Source organism: Haplochromis burtoni, unplaced genomic scaffold (assembly GCF_018398535.1).
Source record: "Haplochromis burtoni strain Fernald_Lab_line unplaced genomic scaffold, NCSU_Asbu1 Contig_86, whole genome shotgun sequence".
In the NCBI taxonomy this organism is placed as follows: Eukaryota; Metazoa; Chordata; class Actinopteri; order Cichliformes; family Cichlidae; genus Haplochromis; species Haplochromis burtoni.
In genome coordinates, this window is record NW_024582447.1 from 883,956 (window position 1) to 904,872 (window position 20,917).

Genomic DNA, 20,917 nt, shown 5'->3' on the forward strand with positions numbered 1-20,917 from the left:
AAAGATAGCTTCAGACTTTTGGTGTAGGTGATGTGCCCCCTGCAGCAGCCAATGGGCGTGAGGGGCGGACAGTACCAACTAGAGGAGGGCTCTGGGGGAGTTGTCCGCTTCTAAATAATCCGATTGGGCCGTCTTAAAAAGGGCAAACGCTTCTTTTCTACTTTGAAAACCCGCCTTCTGCTGCGGTACAGAAATAGAAAGGTTTGTCTGAAAGAGCACCTCTATAGAGGGAGAGGAAGGGACACCAGTGAGAAGAAAACTGCTTTATTCCAGTTTCGCGTCCGAGCGATTAGCCAGAGACGTTTATCTTCCGTTTGCTGAGCATCAGCAACGTAAAGGAGGCTATTACCTAGCTAACCAGCCTGGCTGAACACCAAGCCGGGGGGGTCGTAAATAGCCAAGTTTACACAGATACCGAGAAAGTATTTCCCACTTACGCCTCTTTAATTACGTTTATCAGCCCTTAAGTTAGCCTGACACCTTCCAGTCGTTGCATTTTTTGAGGGAATGGCACTGGACTTCGCTGCTGGATGTGTAGGAGGTGAGTAGCAGCTAGCCACGTTAACAGGTTGTCGCTAGCATTAGCATTAGCCACCTTTCTGGTTTTTTCCATCGTCAAAAGCTCAAGCTGTTGTTGCGGTGTAATTTGTGCCGTGCCGTGATTTCTCGATTTACACCCAGCTAGTTTATGTGATAACATTGTAAACCCACATGGATGACAGGTTGAATACTAAAACACTGGAGCTGGGTGCTTTTTAACCCCCCAGCTCAACGTTATGTTGCAGTGCAAACGTGAAGTTATTCCCAAATCTGCAGCACCCACGTAGAGATTGCTGTTTATAGTCGACATTCATCATATATCTACGTATCAATTAAACTTGCACACGTCCAGGAAACCCCAGAAATGTGAAATGATCGTGATCTCAGCTTTTCTTTAGTGATTATCGGGCAATTTCCCCCAAATATCTGCATTCCTTTCATCATTCCACTAACCCATTCCAAAGTAGGGAGTTACCATGAGGAGAGGCGGCGGTCCGCAGAAAGTTAAGCTCATGCATTCATCTTTGCCTCACACAAAAGCCCTGTGGGAATTTTGCAAGCTGTTTTGTCAGTGTTCAAGGACAGGACTTCCCAAAGTCTGTTGGATCCCAGGTAGAGTTACTGCACTGTAACTTAGTCTTAGATAACACCTTCATTGAGAGAGTCAGTAGTGCGGTGTAGAATGACTGTACTACAGTACTATTAGTACTACTATCTCCCTTGAACGGCTTAACATGTAGCTGATTACAAAATACAAAGGAATGGTACCAGATTTGGACTAACATTAAACTATTTATATAGAATAGTCTGAGAAATTATTTTTTTAAGGGAATAAAAAGTTCAGATATTGCTTTACCAGTGCATTTTAGTTACACATGCAGTATGTAAGTTATTGCAAGAGTAAAATAATGAAGTTGTTTTTTTAACCTTCCCCTAATGGCTTTACATCAGTTTCCCAACCTAGTTGACAACCTTGCATGAATACATGGCAGATTTAAATCACCCCAAGTGTTTTAAGCTGTATGATTTGTTTACAAAGAGGCTTTTTATTTGCATAACATATTTATCTTTAGAAATTCAGTGGTGTTATTTCTGGTGCATTATCCTCATGTTGGTGTGCAGTCTTTGAAAACATCTGATATGAAGACAGTGTTGTATAATGATTTTCTGGCATATTGACACAAGTCAAGGACAGGCCAGTGTTGAGCTTTCGTCAGTGTTAAGCTTTCGTCACTTCGTGCAGTGCAGTGACCAGCTGATGACGGCTCCATCTCATGATGGACAGGTGTCTGTTGCAACTACTGGACCAAAAGCCATCTTCTTTTTCCAAACTCAAGCCATCAGTGCATTTGTACCTTTATAACTCAATTATTATATTGTGGTTCTTTTCTTAAGAGAAGAAGTCCATATGATGACCTTGTGTGCACTGAGATTACTTCTGTATGACATGTTTTCCACCCACTGTCTCTGCTCTAACACAACAACTTTTTGCATGCTGTGGTCTGGTGATTATCTCTTGAGTTTTTAATAAGAATAGTTCAGTGAAACAGTCGGTTGTTCATTCCTGTCTTTTTTGTTTTTGTTTTTTAGGTGCTGCTGGTGTTTTGGTTGGGCATCCGTTTGATACTGTAAAGGTGGGTGTCTGCTGCATCCTCTTTGGTGTTTGCTCATTAGTCACAAAAAATAAAACATGCAGTACTTTGCTGACAGCCTTCATTTAAATCCAGATAAGCTGAGAGTACACGATGAGCCCAAGAGAGGAATGGGATGACTGAGCAAGAAGAATAAATCTTCTGATTAGTTAGAGTTCAGAACAGGACAGTACGTTCACTTCTTTACAGATTTCAATGAAACCGTCATTTATCAAAGGATTTGTAGGGATGGTTAATTAGCTGAATAACTTGTAGTCACATACTGTAGTTATATAATCATCACTATGTACCTGCAGAGTCCCACACGATTTTATATGCATTAAAGTTAGTTGTAATGTTAAGGTTGAAATCAAATTCATTTTTATCACAACTTTTACATGATCTGTGGTTGACGCATAGGATTTATGTGAATTAACCTAAAAACAGTTTTCTTTACTTGATGCCATTCGCATATAAATGTTGCATAGACTGGATTAAGCAGTGGCAAAGTGAGGACGTTTTGACGTGAGACTTGTGTGAATGTGGAGCATCCGCTTTAGAGGCAAGCAGTGAGAGAATGGTTTGGTTATAGTTCTTTTACACCCTTGCTTTCAATGTCATTTCTCCCTGAGCCGGTGTCTGCTTGGGGCTCGGAGGCTGTCTTTAACAGCAACAGTGTCACTGTGTTGTAGATGAGAGAGAGAAATAAACAACCTCTCCACGGAAATGTGACCTAGTAAGTATGGTCCAGGTCTTTCTTTCTCTCACCCACTGTTATGTCTTTGAGATATTAAAATAAAAAGCACCGAAGACATTTTGTTCTTTTTACAGCTTCATACTCGGTTAATGTTTTTCTTATTCTCCCACATGTTGCACCCCCCCTTTATCATCCTTTGTTTTTCTTCCTGTTGACTGCTTGTTTCCCTGAAAACCTGTATTACACAGATCTTGGTTTGTAGTTACTGTGGTCCTCTTTGGCCTTTTTCCAGTTTTTACTCCAATGAGTTCTGTCACCCACAGGTGCGGCTTCAGGTTCAAAATGTGAATAAACCTATGTACCGTGGGACGTTCCACTGCTTCCAATCAATCATACGCCAGGAGTCGGTGAGTTTAAATTTGTTAGCACAGTGTTTGCTTTAAATTAAATAGGTTACATTTAAATATATCCTTGGTGTTAAGCTGGAGTTGTTTATTATCTGGAGAATGTCCTGTGCACTGATTAAAGTGTTTAGTTGCTGTCCCATCTCTCAGTAAAGACATTAGGCAACGTGGGCGAGGTGGGGGGGTCTGTTAGCTGGGGTCAATGAGGAGCTTATTCCTGGAGGAGCTAAATAAAGCTTTGGACATCATGCTATTTTTGCTAAGAGGGGGCATGGCCCCTCAGACCTCATGTCTGTTTCACATGGATGTCCTTTATTCCCCCCCACAGTAATATTCAAACGTAAGGTGGTTTCTCAGCTGTTTATGTACTTGTAAAATAAATGATGAGGATGTATTTGAGAAGTAGCTTTATTGGCAAAAGGAGATTATTAGACGATACGCAACCCATAATTATTTGCTTTAGCCATATTAGTAATCCATTGCTGATAACATCTGGAAAAAAGTGCACTGCTTCCTATAGCCTCCTTACTTTCTTGTTTTTATAGTGTTGATCTGACTCAGTAACATCTGTGTTTGCAGATGCTGGGTCTGTACAAAGGTATTGGCTCTCCAATGATGGGTTTGACCTTCATCAATGCTATAGTTTTTGGTGTCCAGGGAAACACAATGCGCATGCTTGGCCGTGATACACCTCTCAACCAGTTCTTGGCTGGAGCCTCTGCTGGAGCCATCCAGTGTGTCATTTGCTGTCCAATGGAGCTGGCCAAGACACGTATGCAAATGCAAGGAACTGGAGAGAAGAAGTCTAAGAGGAAAATGTACAAGAACTCCCTGGACTGTCTGGTGAGAATCTACAATAAGGAGGGGATCAGAGGGATCAATCGTGGTATGGTTACCACCCTGGTGCGCGAGACGCCGGGTTTTGGCGTGTACTTCCTTGCGTATGATGTGCTGACACGCTCCCTGGGTTGTGAGCCAGAAGACCCCTACATGATCCCCAAGCTGCTGTTTGCTGGTGGCATGTCAGGCATAGCTTCCTGGCTGTCCACCTATCCCGTGGATGTGATCAAGTCACGTCTGCAAGCGGATGGGGTCGGCGGCGTTTACCAGTATAATGGTATCATGGACTGTGTCAGGCAGAGCATACAAAAGGAGGGGTGGAGAGTGTTCACTCGTGGACTTACGTCCACTTTGCTCCGTGCATTCCCAGTGAATGCCACCACATTTGCCACTGTGACTTTGTTCTTAATGTACATGCGCGAGGGTGGAGAGTGTAGCATTCCAGACTCTGAGCCGCCGTCTGTCCAGCTGCAGCCTCTGCAAACGCAGACACAGCCGACCAGCATGTAAGCTGGCGTGCAACAGTGAGTGTTGTTAATTTTTAAGCAAACCTATCTGTAGACAGTTTGTACACAGGTCAAGGATCTGTTAATTAGTGTCCACAATCACAGAGGAGAGCTATGTTTTGGGTAAGCATCTGTCCATAAAGCTTAAACCAAGTGGTCTCACATAGTATTTAAATAATATATATTTTAAGAGAAAAGCTGCACTTGTAAATATGTTCTCTTTGCTTTTGTACATATTTTGCTTTTTTAAGCAAATTGAAATAAACTTGACAGTTACAAGAGTTACTGTAACATACAGTGACTGTTACAGATGTCCCGAAAATGTTGAACACGTTGATCCTAATGATGCCGTTTTCATCCTATAATATTACACAAGCCTAAACACACAGCACGGCGTTTGGTATATTTGTGAATCGGTGCTGTTTATACTGTTACTTTCTACCATTAGTTAAATGAAGATGATTTTTAGGGTAATTTTTAATAGTCAAAAATTATCCTGTTTAGCATCACGTGAACACTGTTTTGTAGCATCTTGTGTAAACTGTTACAAGCAAATTTTCATGTTCATTAATGCTTCATGTAGCTTGAACTGGATTAGGCAGAAATTTTAAAAGGTAAATAAAATAAAGTCACAACGCACTTTTTTTTTTAACCTGAAGATCTCCCCTCTCTGCCCCAAGTCACTAGACAAACATTGGCTTGCACACATGCCTTGAAATGTGCACATAAGACGAGCTGTGATTTCGGGCTCTAGCTACTACGACTACTGAGCCACTGATAATCGCTAACAGAGGGTTAAACTGTCGCTTGTACTGAATGACCATTGCTGTAATGTTCAGCCAAGAAAAATAAAACTAGGTTTAAAGGCCAGTCGCTTTTCTTTCCAGGAAAGAGGGTAAAATTTTAGAAGCGATTGTCTACATTGCTGCTGCGGATCAGACTTGTGACTTCTTAACATCCCCTTATACCCAGAAGTAGCCACCGCAATCATGTGTTGGAAGAGTAAAGGGAGGATCAGAACAAAATTCATCAGTCCTCTGCTGGAAACTGGGGGGGGGAAAGTGTCTTGATTGTCTTGACGTTTTTCATTTCAGTCAGACTTTTCTCCATCATAATCTCAGCATCTCACTGAAAAGATGCAATTAGCTAAAGTCTCTGATGCTAGATTTTGTTTTGTTTTTGTTTTTTTTGGCAGAAAATTCAAATTTTTGAACAATGGAGTGTTGAACCTTCTGGTGAAATTTAAAAAAAAAAAAATACTGATTTGGCTGTATGATACACTTGGCTTAAAAAAAAAAACCAAAACAAACTTTAACCCTTTAAAGCCCTATGATGCCAAAAAAATTCTGTCTACACCAGCTTTACCTCCCTCGTAGCTGAGTTAATTCTGGCTGCTGTATAAAGTTTCAAGTTTGCAGTTACCACAAACTTTTTATACCACTTCTTAGACTGTATATCTGTACAGAGAGAAAGTTTGTAATGAAAAATATTGGAGGCTCTGATGGTGGTCTGTTGCAGTACGACATAAGAATTTTTGATGGTCAGAAAAAATAACAGTGTAATATTTTCTTTGTTTGAGGCGGTCATTGTAAAACCAAATCAGATGCAATGTAATCATGTTGTGGACACTGTAGTGTGTTCAAAGAAAGCACCTTACGGTATGACATTAAGCATGTGTATGGTTAAAAATACATTTTGGCAATCACAATTCCTCCCAATGGATTTTACAATTTTACAAAGGGAAGATTCTCTTGCAGTTTGCCAAGACCAGTCAAGTACACTAATTTCTGCCACCTAGAGGCAGAGAAGGTAATGGCTCCTGTATTTTTAACCTTTGTATATTAACTTAAAAAAAGTCTGTTTTTTCTGCATAGTTAACAATTGACATTCTTCAGCATTAAAATGAGCATTATACCCAGCCAGCCTGCAGCAAGTGCATTCACGAACACCTCTATATTAAATATTCACAAGAAAGGTGTCCTAAATACAGAAGCCATTACTTTCCCTTAATGTAAATGATCTACATCTTCACAGCTCACTGACCTCCAGGTGTAGCTTAGCCCGCAGTGCCGGCTTAGATGTGGAGGTCTTGAAAACTGCTTTGGATTTGTCCAAAGAGAATGTATATATTGAATGTGGCAGTTTTCTTTGTCTTTTTCTTGTTTTGTTTTTGCTTTGTGAGAACTCTAGACTTCAGATTTTACTTTAATGCATTCATGTGTTGTTACCGCTTTTTGCCTGTGGGTTTATCTTTATTGGCAAGTAATTCCTGATATCTCTGTAAAAGAAAATGCTGCTGTAAATATCTGATGTTGCTATTGTTTGTACTGTTAACAACTTGTACAATACCTTTCACCAAAGTAGAACATGTCATTTAAAACCCCAAAGGAGAACAGTGAAATAAAACACTTTACTTTTTTCTTTTTCTTTTTTTTTTTTTGGCTGGGCATTTTTAAGTTTGAACATTTGGAAACCCTACAAATTATTAGGCTTCTAGCAAACCCCCCAAAATAAAGTTTTAAGTGAATGAAAGAATGAGCTGTCTCAATTCAGTTAAAAAAAAAAAAAAAAGTGATGTAATAAACATCACATTTTTTTGCTTTCGTGGTCTGTTAGAAGGAAACAGGCTGACCTCTAGAGGAAGTAAGCTGATATCAAAGAAGCTCAATGTGGGTATTGAAAAAGATTTCCTTCTCAAAATGTGGCACAAAACTACTTTAATAAACACATAAAATATAGTTTATTAAAGAAAACAAACATCCATTATTATGTTATTCAAGTTTCAATTATTGAATTCTTACCAATGCTGCTTAATACTACCTTACAGGTCAACTGTACACTTTGAAGAAACCCAATGTGTTCTTTAACATAAATATAAAGTTGAGTGTTGTGCCCCTTCAACTTGGTGTGCAAAAAGGATGAACCAAGATCCTGAAGCTCTTCTCTCATTGAGAGATCATATTAAATGCAGTCAACGTATTATTCTAACTGCTGTCTTCCTGAGACAAAGACAGAAAGAAGCAGAAGAATGTATGAAGTGAAAAGAAATACACATAAGAATAAATGAAAAAAAAAAAAGATGTATTTCAGTTTATAGAGTCCCAGCAGTGTTTTTTCCAGCAGCATGCTAGCTGTTCTTTCCTGATTTTGACATGTTCATGAGGAAGGAGTCACAGGAGTAGCGCAGGAACCGATAGATCTCCTCTGCTTTGGGTCGACTCATACACCCTCCCTTCTGTATGGCTTCTATCGGGCTGCAGGGAGGAAGCAGGTAAAGAAGAGATGACGTACTGAAGAAGAAGAAGAAAGTATTCATAATTTGATACAACACAACGTCCATCACCTGTTTATTAGCTGGGCGATCGATGTGAAGTTGTGGCTCATGTTGAGAGCTTGAACATAGTTAACTGAAGGCAAGCTCAAGTACAGCTGCAGTGCTTGCTGCCTATGCTGCCCTTTGACTTCCACTGGTATGCCGATGCCGTGACCCTTGCGGTGCTCCAGACGTGCCACATCTGCCAGCAGCCCGGCACTCTCTTCAGCACCGTCGCTCCACAGCAGGCGGACCCCTAATCGCACTAGCGCCGCCAAAGTGCTGTCAAAGTAGCGAGTTCGCTGAAAGGGACGAGATGCCTCACCTGGGACAGTGACAGTTAACATAAAGATCAGAAAGACATTGTCTCATGCAGCAATCATTCAGTCTAATCCTCTGTTAATTCAGTGGATTTGTGGAAAACGCTGCTAAATTCTGTCTATTTAAACCAAATGCAGTCTCCCAATTTGGCAACCTATTTGATGTGTTCCATTCAGATGCTGTTTCAACCCTCCAGCATGCCTACATCCACTCATAGGCTCCAGTGAATATTCTTATTTACAATTACAAAGAAAATGAGCCACACTTTGAAAACGTACCAGTCTTGGTTCGGTCTTTTTCCACTATGATGCACACGCGCTCAAACAACCCCTGCAAGCTGTTCACTCTTTCCGCCAGTCGCTTCCGGTTCTGTGCTGCAGCCAGATCTGATTGGCTCTGCCTTTCCACCGCCATGCGGTTGCTGACAATGAAGTAGCTGCTGTCCAAAGAGCAGACGTGGACGGTGGTTGCGTGTCGCTGACGCAGGCTGGTCAGCAACTCCACCCCGCTACTGATGCAGCGACTGTCCACCAGGATGCAAACAGACCCAGATGGAGCGGAGGTTTCACTCACTATCAAATTCTCAGCTGTGATCTTTTGAGGAGCCAATGGAGTGGCTGGGACTGCCTGTGGAAATGAAAGGAAAAACACCTTATACTTGATTTAAACCTGTGGTGATAACAGGTTAAATAACTCAATATAATATGCTCCTTGGTCCCAGAAAAAAAAACAGTTACACAATTTTTTTTTTTATTTATGTTTATCTTCTGTCTCTCATAGTAGACATGGAGTTTTGTTTGATAACAGAAAATATGATGTAATGTAGTGATATTGTTTCTATTTTTGTGTGGATTTTTGGTATTAATATTACCAGAAACAGTTAGGAATGTGTACGTCTCTTCTTGTCTGCTCATACCTGCGATTGCTTCTTTGAGGAAACTTGCAGGTGTGACTCCACAAAGTCTAGCTCGTCAGAGAGGAGATGCTGATTTTCTATCCTCTGGCGACACCTTCAGGAGAGAGAAAGAAAGACAATCTCAGAATTGTTACTAAGTACACACTCATCCTTCCATTCTCTTCTGCTTATACAAATTCACATCCATGAGGAGGATGGCACTCGCTCTTTATTACTTTATTATAACTTCACCTCTCATTTTGCTGTTCCTCACTCACAGAGCTCCTTTGTGCGTTGCTCAACAGTGAGACCTTAGAAGATAACGACACAGCTTTCTTTCCTTCTTTCCCACAAGGCTCTGGTGGTACCATCTTTGGCAATGAAGGCAACACACCATCTCCTGCTTTGAGAGCCCTCTCTTTACTTGCTTCATCTATCTCCTCCTCACTGGAATCATTCATTTGTATGACCCGGGTGCGTTTAGTTTTCATCTCGGCTCTCTGTTCTGGTGGAGGCTGAGCTCTGGTTTTTGTGCTGCCTCTTGCTCTGGCGTTGTGCAGGAAAACGCGGCGCCTGGTGGGATACTGCTTTATCCCGTTCACAAACGAGTCCTCGGGCAGAAGGTCAACATTTTCAGCATCTTCCTCACTGGTGCCCACCAACTCCACATCACTGCCCACTACAAAGCTGTCCTCTTCATACGTCTCATCCATCTCAGGCACCTGTTTCCACACATTAAGAATGTGGCATCCTTAATTAGACTACCAATCATCAAATCCACTTAGTATTTTGTTGCTTTGTGTATCTTTTAAAATGTATTTATTTGTTAGTATACCTGGGAAAAGATGTCCATGTTGTGGTGTCTTCTGTTGGAAATTTTGAATTTGCCCTGGACTGCAGGGCTTCTCACTGACTTCAGGTACACTCCATGCATCTCTGAGTCTGACAAAGAGGAGAACAGACAGAGAGCCAAAATGCATGACTCACTCAGCCTCCTATCACACTGAGAAGCTCAGAAGGAGAGAATTCAGTTTTTAAAAAATAAAAGAAAAATGTGTTGTACCATTCAGGCCCTGAGAGAATTGTGTATTGTCGACCACAAAACCGTTGAGAGACTGATTCTGTTCTTCTCCATCCTCCTCATCAGACGAGACCTCTACACCTTCCTCGACCTCTGACAGCTGTGCTTCTTCATCCAAAAACTGACGCCCTTTTCGGCATTTGCCGCGCTGACAGAGGAAGGATGGAAAATGTCAGGGATGACGGATGCTGAAGGTGCCAGTCGCAGATTTGTAATGACTTGACTTTTTTATGAAAGGAAAAATGGATCATGATGTCATGTAACGATCTTTAAAAAGAGACAGCGGTATGTTTTTGTCATATAATTGAGCTTTTTAAAAATTTTGGATGTAGTGTAACCATTAAAATGAAAACACTGAACACTAATAAACTAATAAAAAATGTGAATTTTGAGCTTCCTTTAATTTGGGAAACAGTTGCAGCAAACACACGGAAATGCAGTATATAAGGCTAAAACAGAGTTTGTACAATTCTAATGAGGTTGATTGTCCATATTTGGTGTGACCACCTTTTTCTTCAACACAGCCTAAACTCTGTTGGCAAGTTTTTTGATAATTTCTTTAAGTAGTCTTCAGGAATAGCTCTCCAGGCTTCTTGAACGACATTCAAACTCTTCTTTAGGTGTTGGCTGTCGTCTGCTCTGTTAAGATGATCCCACACTGCTTCAATAATTTTGAAGTTCAGGCTCTGGGAGGGCTGCAGATGGCTGCAGACCACCACTGCTGTACCTGTCTTCTGTTCTCCTCAGTACATATAAATGATTTGATCCAAAATTTTAAATTTGGATCCAATACTTCAAAAGGCCCATTGCCACTAATTTTCAGTCCAATTCCTGTGTAATTTGACCACTTTCCTCCAATTTTTTAAGGAAACACTGCACACCATGCCAAGATATGCTAAGTTCCCAGCTAAAAGCTCCTTAGGAATCAACTGGTTGGTGCAGAAATACTATTTCATAACTGTCAACTAAAGAATTAAGGAACACATTATCTGTTTTGTCATAGGCTGCTAGTAACAAAAAGCTTAAAGACAAAAAAAAAATCCTCTGAAAATGGTCAGGTAAAAGCTGTAGACTGAAAATTTGTGAAAAATAGCCTTTTAAGACCATCGCAAAGTCTGGAGAACTGTTGCTCAAGACCATCCGTCCATCCATGAATGGTTTTCTGGGGAAAAAGGCAGGGTACAGTTCACCACTGTCCAGAGCTGAGATGGATGGATGGATGAAGACTTTTCCATAACACTGCAGTCATTTCAAAATGGCATTCCCGACTCACATTAGAAACCTAAATACGAGCCATGTTTATATTGTGTTTACAGTTACATGAAAACAGGGATCTCAGATCACAGCATCTGGCTGAGCCATCTGTTGCTGTACAAACCTTGGCTTTCCTTTCAGCTCTCTGCACTGTGGCTCTGCACACGGAAACAGATTCATTCTGGAAATCATCATCAGAAACAGATTCGCCTCCCGTTTCATCAGACTGGAACACAGAGAACAAATTGGTGAAATACTGAAAACTGTTAGTAGTTTGTGACATGTTATTAGATAATGAGCACTTGTAGAAACATCTTAAGTGATATATGGAGCACGAGTAATTAAATCACATCATCTGTGTTGAACAGATTGAACCATGTGCTACGCATTACTGTTAGTCATGAAGAGCTTACAGTATTGAGTGCAGCAGCATGTTTTCTTTTCACTACCACCGGGGAGTCCACATCACTGTTGATCTTAGACTAGGAAAGACAAGACATGCTACATGTTAGATACAGCATAGAGCAATCTCCCCCTGATTACAAGCTGAATATCTTAAGCATGGAAATGAATGATAGAAGCAAACTGTCTGAATCAGATACCTCCTCATATCTCTTTTTTTGTCATATATGCCTTGTTTATTGCAAAGTGAGCAGCAACTGTTTGTTTTTGGTTAAAACTCTGTAAAGGGGGCTTAAAATGCTTCTCCTTATCTTTCGTATTAGTTATACTTCAATAATATTGGATGTTCATATTAAACAAGGCCAAAGTGTCAAACAATCTGAGGCCACTGAACCTCCATCGACATGCTGTTCAGATTTTGTTTGTGATCTGCAGCCAATCAGAAAAAAAACTGTCCTAAAGGGGCGAAGGGAGCAAAAACTGTTTGTGACATACAGTTGGTGAACTTAGATGTTTCACCCACTGTCCAAGCACAAGATTAAATAAGGATTGTTCATGAATCGCGCAGTGCTCTAGGTCAGTATATGAACTTTGTAGCTGGAGCATAAAAGCTCCCCATTTATACAAAAATGTAGCTAGACTAAAAACAAAATTGCTCCACTGTTGTGTATGTAAATGTTTTCCTGTTTAAAACAATACCTCTGCTCCTGAAATGTATGGCATTTTAAAAATTAAAAGATCATCAGATTCCCGAAATATTCAGCACTTTCTCACCACTTCGGGGGATGATAAGGGGTTGACTTTGTTCGGATGTCTTCTTTTATGAAGCACAACTTCATCCTCGCTGTCACTGTTGCCCTCCACTAAGTAAGAAGCTGAGAGAAACAAGCAGGTAGCCACAAATACGACTGGGAACCAACTTAAAATAAAAATGCTGTTTCTTTCTTTGAGATTAAACAAACCTGCATGAGGAGAAGAGCCAGAAACATGGTACGAGCCGTTTTCCTCATTAGGCCCTCTCTCTGCTACAGTGATGCCACATTGTGCTCGTCTGCGTTTCAAGCTGGAGGGCAGACTGGGCATTAGGGTTCGCTTTGCTCCCGGGGACATGATCGGAGACGGGAGTGCACCACTTTTAGACATCCTACATTCTGACAGCGTTTGTGGTGTGGAATGCTTGGATTCGCTGCAGACTGGAGGTATTCTCTGTTTAGCAAAGCTGTTACAGGGAGTAGAAGAGTTAGAGACAGCTGCCGAAAGTGTGGTGGAGTCAATCTGCTTTTTAGGCTGTGAAGACCCAGGCATACAAGGGGCAGGCATGCCCACTGCTTCATCTTCTTCCTCTGAGTCTTCCAGTGAATAGCCAAGCTCAAAATTGACTGAAAAGAAGTCATGCATGCTGTTAAATGACTCAGGAGATTTAAAATGGGGTGTGACTGCACTGCCCATAACTGAATTATCTGCTACAGTTTTAGTTTGTGCTGGTGTGTGCATATTAAGTTCTGTCACTGTAGTGTTATGGTTGTTTGTGTTCTGGATTATCAGCTTGGCATTTACATTATGAGTCAAACCTTCGCTGAATGCCACTCCTTTTGATTCCACTGTCCTCAATCTGTGGGTACCATCCGCTGACTGTGTAGTGTTACATGGGTTAATTGGGGTATGTACGTGCACTGTTTCAGACTTCTTCTCCGTCGGGGATGTCGCGGGTGTGATGCCATCCAAAGGAGTGGGGATATCAGGAATGGTCATCTGCAGGAAGGCTTCATCATCCTCGAACAGATCGATGCTCTCATCCATCTCCGAGCTGCACTCTGAGGCTTTATCGTCTTTCAAAACACCATCTGTCAAGTGTGGTATTTCTTCATCCCTCACATCATCCCAGCTCTGTTTTTCCTCACTTACATCATCAGCTTCTACATGAACCTGATCCTCCCTGAAGCCATTGCACTTTTCATCATCATCTGACTCCTTGCTGTCATCCCTGATATCATTAATATCGTTTACGTCCTCCCCAAAAACCTCATCCCAAGTTGGGCTGTTGGCTGCTACACTGACAGGGTGCTTCTCCTGATTGGGAAAGTCAGGAGAGATTTTACCACAGTCTTTACCATTTGGAAGCTCACCTGGAGGCTTCTCAACTTCTCTCATTATCATCTTATCATCATCATCGTCATCGTCCACATCCAAGGTAAAGCTGACAAGGAAGGGCTGAGGAGGCTGTTGAGGAGAAGGACAAAGTGATGGAGGGGGCTCTAAGTCATCCACGAGTGTTGGTGGAGATCGGGACAGGAGTTCCGCCACACTGGCGAGGATGACCTTCAGACTCTCATCTCTCCCTGGGAGGAGCTTATCACAGCAGGGCAGTGGGGCTGCATCCCATTTAGGAAGGTAGAACATTGCCTGAAGCTGAACATCTTCATCTTTATCACTTTTAGCAGGAAGCTGTGACAGATTGTCTAAATTCACAGGTTCTCCATCTGCTTTGATAAGGTCCTCAGTGACAGTTTCACATTTATCAATATCAGCCTCGAGTTTTAAGCGGTCTGTGCTGTCATCATAAGGTATCTCATTATTATCTTCAGCAGGAGGCCTTTGTTTCATCACGGCCAATGTGGTTAATAACCCAGCTGTTCGTGTATCGCTCCCCTCAAATTCCTCATCGATATATTCCAGTTCAGACCAAGAGGAATGGGATGATTTAGGTTTGTCGTTGGCGGTTTTGGTGCAGGTCTTTGTGCCCTTCTGCTTTTTCTGTCTGCTTTTCACAGTGTCCTCTTTGTGGAGGTAAGGAAGAAGTTCCCGTTCATAACAACATTCCCCCTGAACACAAACACACACAAATAAAAAGTTGAATAAGAAGCAATCTCGCTCCATGAAAACTAAAGACAGAGATCTAATTGGTTTTTTTGGACCTGCTTGCACTTTTACACTGATGCTGCTTCAACAAGTAAACAGCATTTAATCAGGAAGTGCCCTACCAAGAGATGTACAGGTCTAAAAAGTCCAATGTAACTTTTGAGATAAAAAAAAAAAACAAAAAACAAACAAAAATCAGAATAATAATTTTTAAGGACACTACTCAAAATAATTCAAAGAAAATTAAACCCCCCAAATCCCATTTTTCATCTTTTCCTTAAGTACAAGTACACGCACATCATCTAGCACATGTCATCTTGGCAAACTACATGACCTGGAAGTGATTCATCTAAAGTGGTTTCCTGCTTGGGTCAACAGGGTGCCATTGAGCCTGCAATCAGCAGGAGGACGACTTTTAGTGAACCAAAAGAAAAAGAAAGACACCTAACAAAAGTGGAGAGAAAAGTACAATTTCTGTCTAGATAGAAGTCAATAACACTGAAAGCGAGGACAACTTATCCACCGCATTACCACCACAAGCTGATCTCATAAAAGGAAGTCTTGGTTATTTAGCACCAAAACCCCATAGCCTGAACCACATGAAAAAAACAAATGACTCCAGTTTTAATCACTATAAGGCATCATATGGATTGACTCTGAGTTAAGTCCCGAGCGTGTTTGTGCATTTGCTTTCCTGACCCGTGACGTGCAGAATAAATTGCAGTTACACATCGGAGAAAAACAACTAACAAAATGTCCTGGACAAGATAAAAGCTACATCAAAGTTAGAACTTTTCATCCTGAGTAAAATATGAACAATTTTAGTAACGGTAATCCACCTATTAATGAAGATATGTAGTTAAATAACAAAACCAAAAAACAACATGATCTCCATAATTGTGCAAGAGGAAAGTCATGGGATAACACGAGTGACTGGAGTCACAATGAATGTCTGTAGCAAATCTCATGGTAAATCATTTAGTGGGTATCAAGGTATTTGTGCAACGTTGTTTTTTGTTTTTTTTTAAGGAAAGAGGAAATTTAGTGTGACAGGAAAACGTCACAAAATCAGCAAAGACATTATTATTCATCCTGTGGAAATGAGTGATTGTGAAACTTGTAACAATCCATGTTACAGATATTTCACTGGATTTGAATTAAACATTATGTTGCTGGTATGACAAAAACTGACATTTTTTTAGGGAAAAATAAATCATTTTCACTAATAACCTTCTCATTTTCATTCACTTTTAATTTCTCTTGCTCAAATGTGCAGCTAGTGCTCAGTTGGTTCTAGAGTATTCCTACAAAATTACAAGGAACGTCAACCTTGTTTAATTTATGAGTATTGAACTAAAGCACTCTGATTCTTGATCAGCAGGTTTCTAGTGTAAGACCTGGAGTCAGTATGGCGCCTGTTATACAATAAAGTTAAGTGAATGCGCGTGCGTGCATGTGCGTGTGTGACATTTATCCTGGGAAAAACACACATCCGCCACAAATTACACGTCCTTCTTGATAATGCCTTAAAAACACTGTCACTTCACTTTAAAACATCTTTTGCATTTCAGAGTGATTTATTGTCTTTAATGACTCTAAGTCAAACGTCTTCAAAGTTAAGCTGAGGACGTATTTTTCATTGAACATTTGGAATCTCTGGGAAGTGTGGTTGGAGAAAAAGGTGGTGATGTATTCATTTATGTAAATAGTGTGAATGTGTGCAACATGAACCCTTTTAGTTTTATTCTTTTTGTTGTAAAACACTTTGTTTTTAAGTGTGCTAAACACAAAATGTACTTGACAACTCTGTGGCGACTTGCAATTTTTTTATTATTATTTTTTCTACACACCTTATACCGCCTCCTTTAATCCTTTAACAAAGCAAACTAACTTGCGGGCAAAGACTGAGTTGCTTGCAGTCGTCACACAGTGTAATTATCATTTCAGCACTTCACACCTCTGATTAAGAGCCAAATACTTTTCAGAGGTGAGGCTTTCCCTAGAAATATATATAATAAATAAACTGGACTTTCTCTTTTAAACTCACAGCAAAGAAATGTGTTTTAATTTACCATAAGTAAACATAAAACTAAAACTATGTGTTACAAAAATAAAAACGACTAATACCAAGTGAAACAATACTATTAACTTACAAAACAAATCCCAAGAAATTGAGGTTTTTTTTGTCAATACGGTTAAATTTGTAAACACAAAAAGCACAGGGTGGATTTGATGGTTATCTTTATTAAGACTGTTCATATTATCGTGAGTCAGCCGCTTTCATAAAGTTCTGTAATATCATATGTTTGTATTACAGAACCTCCTCAGAACATCTTAAATCTTGCCATTAATAAAGGCATCCAGATATTTGGATACTGCAGAAGAAACAGAGACCCACTGTCCTATGACCTCTGGCATCAACAAAGTATCTCCACCCAGAGAACTGCTAATTACTGGATATGTTCTCATTGTTAGAACCATCTGGCACCAACATCCATGCCATCCATTTTCAGAGTGACTTAGATCATCTTTGCTTGATTCAAACTTCAGCACGGTTGTTTTGACCATATCTACATCCCTAATTTCTAGTTGCTACCATGTGATTACTGCTCTTTGACGCTGTTTATTGTTGCGGTTTTGTTTTTTTATCTCTGTAAGAGACTGAAGAGCTTCTGTTTACTACACCTTATCTTCTAGCATCTGGTTTTCAATTAACATACACCTCCCTTGTAGAAAAAAAGATGGATTTTCTAATAATATTTGATGCCATTTTTGGATATTCTTGCTGAAAAGTAATGGATTGGGCTTCACTCATATAGGATTAACCCCAACCCCTGGCCCTCAATTAATTAATGATCAGATTAAGTCGCCACATCTAGAAATGTTGCAGACAGAAATAACCTTGATGACGAGAACAGAGCGAGATAAAGAGAGCGCTGTGTACGCTAGAAGGGTCAGACAGTTCATATTGTTTCAGACTGCATGATGAGGGAAGCAGCAAAGTGGAAACTCCTCTCAGCTGATTATCTCATTGCACTACAACAACATGAATTTGATGCTCATGAGCATACACAAAGAACTGTCATCTGTATTCATGGGTTTGCGTGACTTTGTTTCCAAACAAGCTACGACTCAGGATAAGAAATCGTCAAATGCCTTTGTCGTCAGATTGTGGTACATGAACAACTATGAACAACTGAAATGCTGATTTACAAGACTATATTTCAATGGATTTGGCATCACAACTCAAAATAATGAAGGATGATCTAAAGCTAATTGTGACATCAGCCACTGGGAGGCAAGTTTCAACAGGACCACAGGAGGGAAAAATGCATTATGACAAATTACAAAAACAAACCTATGTTGGTTCTTTGTCCAAAATAACTGTATGATAATAATCCTAGAGTATTTGTTTACATCCAAGCAGAATCCATCTATGTATTTTTTATTGCTTATTCAACTTTAAGTGGATATATAAATAACAATAACATAATTATAAACATAGTTTCTCTCCTTATATGTCTGTTTCCTACAAATTTGTCAAAGATTTATAAAGAAAATAAAAACAAGGGCATGTTTACCACTGTGGTGTATCATCTCCTGTTTGCCTGTGTGTTGGGGAACAGACACTTCTATTCATCCTTTAGCCCTAAATGTTTTATATGGTTTAAGGGTGTGAGCTACATAAAGGTCACCTGAGCTACAGAGACTACTACTACTACTACTAATAACAGTGAATTAAGCAGGGGCTTTACTGAGAAAGAAGTACATGCTGCAGGGTGGATATACTGTCCACACTGTCCAATTCAAATCATTTCAGTTCTATTTATATGACGCCAAATCACAATAACAGTCACATCAAGGTCGGTGCTTTATATTGCAAGGTAAAGACCCTACAATAACAAAGAGAAAAGCCCAACAATCAGATGCCCCCCTGTGACCAAACACTTGGCAATAGTGGGAAGAAAAATCTCCCGTTTAACAGGAAGAAACCTCAGGCAGAATTAGGAAGAGGAAGGGGCGGCCGCCTGCTACGACCGGTTGGGGGTGAGGGAGTTACAAACAACCTTGATATAGCTTGTACTTAGCTGGATCAGTAGATTAGAAAATAAATGGATGAATGAAGATAATGATGCTGTACTATTTTCATTTTAATATAGGGCTTTTTTTATGATTTACAGATCAAACCATTTGACATCATCTATCTTTATTACATTTCAACAGTATTCCAGAAAATCTATTTTAAAATAGAAATGGAAAACTGGAATGGAAAATTCAGATTTAGATATCTTTTAACATTTAAATTAGCTTTAAAATGTGTCTAATTTAGCTTTATAAAAATCTTTTCTGCATCTATTTTCTGATCTACAACTCTATCCTTCTCAGTCTAGTACACTGTACATCTAGGTCATCACAGCCTGACCTACTTCCAGCCTTCTGGCCTTACATAACAGTTCTCTGAACCATTACATAATATCAGGAGAAGGGGCCTGCTGCTTGGCTATCTTCATCGTAAAAAGAAAGAAACAGTGAGATGAAAAACAGAATTTTTTTTTATTTAGGGTGGGTTTTTTCTTGTGTGTTTTTGTTTTGTTGTCTCATGAGCACATGATTTCCAGAGTGGGGATATTTAGTGGAGGAGAATAATAGGAAAAATAATGTTTGGCCTTTGATTCAAGGACTTTTTTTTGCTTGTTTTAAACTGTGATGCCAAGAGACATTGAGAAAAAAGCAAAGGGTCAAAAGCACTCTTCAAATTCAGGCCAAGCAAGTAATCCATGGCTCACATTATCCCTGACAGCGAGAGTAAAGGAGGTGAGTGCCGAGGGAGAGTCCGCTTATGAGTTAATGCCTGAAAGGTGAACACATGTCTTATGCTCTCCTGAGTTTTAAATGCACTTTAGAACAGCACACAGCAACACTACATATGAGCGGGCGAACACCTCTAACCTGATATGGATCAGGTTTGAGGTGTTCACTCACCCCGGTTCTGTTAGCCGTCAGGGCTGGGGGGCTGGGAGGAGGTGCTGGCCGTCAGACTGGGGTCTGGGATGCGGGGCCTCCCTGCTACTGCAGATAAGGAGGTGGTCCGCTTGCCTCCACCCCAGAGAGAAGGGTTACATCTCCTGGGTCTAGGTGCGGCTTGCCCCTCTGAGGGCGGGGGTACCTGGACCTGGGATATAGAGTATGTTTGGGGAGTGCGACTGTCTGTGCAGTGTCTATTTGTGTCTGTCTACACGTTGGGTGAGTGCCGAGTATTTGGTTGTGCATATGGGGTGGGAATGCACGTCTGTGTCCGCGTGTGCCTGTTCGTCTGTGTCTATATGTCAGGTTGGGTCTTAGACTCAACCTCTCTGGGTACATCTCAGGCCCTCTAAAGTACGGAGGCCTATCTCCCCTCACCACACTCCCTGCCGGTGGCTGATGCCCTCAGACGTTGGTGTGTTGGTGGTCCTTGTCGTCTGGGGCTGGGCGCTCATGTATGTACCGGCTCACTCCTGGTGGCCGATTGGCGGGGCCGGGCCCAGGTGTACACCGGGTGTTCACAGACGCGGACTACACTTTCTTGGCTGCTGCCTCAAAGCACATTGTGCGCTGTCTATCTTGCGTGCTGCACAATATCGTTTAATTATTTAGTATCTACTGTTATCTACTGCTAGCTAGTTTATTGTGATGGTGCTTTTTTTATTATGTTGCTCTTTGTTGTTTGCTTTCTCTTCTGTTTTTTTTCTCCATACAGGTGACCAGGTGTTTTGTTTGTTTGTTTTTCTTTCTCTTCTCCCCTTGTTTTCTTTCTCTCCCTCTCTTTCTTTCATTCTTTCTCCCTGTCCTATCCCCCAGTCATGTCTGTCCCGTTTGTAGCAACTGAAAATAAAATAAATTCATAATTATAATAAAGGTCAATCAAATGGACCAATATGGCAAGGCCATGATGATCCACTTGGTAAAATAAATCCGCTTGGCATCTTTCTTGGCCTTAAGACAACAATTCTGATGGCTAAAGATCCAAACGGGACACAAAAAAAGAAAAAGAAAAAAAAGAACATGTCTTTGTGCGTGAGCTGCAAAAACGTAAAAACAACTTAGTTCATCACCTCTATATTGCGAGTTAATCCTTAACTTTATGTGTTTAAAACGATGAACAAAAACAAGAACAATATGAACAAACATGTT

At 40.6% G+C, this 20,917-nt stretch overlaps 2 protein-coding genes across 5 annotated transcripts in view; one reads left to right on the forward strand and one right to left on the reverse strand.

Annotated features, from left to right (window-relative positions):
* On the forward strand, positions 1 to 5,673 carry LOC102310333 (mitochondrial basic amino acids transporter). 3 transcript variants are annotated; one of them, XM_005925683.3, is made up of 4 exons: positions 1 to 541; positions 2,131 to 2,174; positions 3,192 to 3,275; positions 3,852 to 5,673. In XM_005925683.3, the coding sequence occupies exons 1-4, from the start codon at positions 508 to 510 to the stop codon at positions 4,620 to 4,622; spliced, it is 933 nt and encodes a 310-aa protein (XP_005925745.1). In that variant the 5' UTR covers positions 1 to 507; the 3' UTR covers positions 4,623 to 5,673. The 3 variants fall into 3 exon arrangements, with proteins under 3 accessions (XP_005925745.1, XP_042078385.1, XP_005925746.1); XM_042222451.1 differs by lacking the exon at positions 1 to 541 and adding an exon at positions 2,864 to 2,907; XM_005925684.3 differs by lacking the exons at positions 1 to 541; positions 2,131 to 2,174 and adding an exon at positions 2,263 to 2,907.
* Positions 5,674 to 7,144: 1,471 nt separating this feature from the next.
* fancm (FA complementation group M) overlaps positions 7,145 to 20,917 on the reverse strand; it is a 40,417-nt gene continuing 26,644 nt past the window's right edge. The window contains exons 14-24 of one of the 2 annotated variants that reach the window (XM_005925686.2): positions 12,847 to 14,707; positions 12,659 to 12,759; positions 11,896 to 11,964; positions 11,607 to 11,708; positions 10,211 to 10,376; positions 9,983 to 10,089; positions 9,400 to 9,869; positions 9,169 to 9,262; positions 8,531 to 8,879; positions 7,962 to 8,256; positions 7,145 to 7,872 (exon numbers count right to left, since the gene is read on the reverse strand). In XM_005925686.2, the coding sequence (XP_005925748.1) occupies positions 7,746 to 7,872; positions 7,962 to 8,256; positions 8,531 to 8,879; positions 9,169 to 9,262; positions 9,400 to 9,869; positions 9,983 to 10,089; positions 10,211 to 10,376; positions 11,607 to 11,708; positions 11,896 to 11,964; positions 12,659 to 12,759; positions 12,847 to 14,707 (3,741 nt within the window). In that variant the 3' untranslated portion in view covers positions 7,145 to 7,745. The remainder of the gene's footprint in view (positions 7,873 to 7,961; positions 8,257 to 8,530; positions 8,880 to 9,168; positions 9,263 to 9,399; positions 9,870 to 9,982; positions 10,090 to 10,210; positions 10,377 to 11,606; positions 11,709 to 11,895; positions 11,965 to 12,658; positions 12,760 to 12,846; positions 14,708 to 20,917) is intronic. The other variant, XM_014334638.2, reaches the window with a different exon arrangement.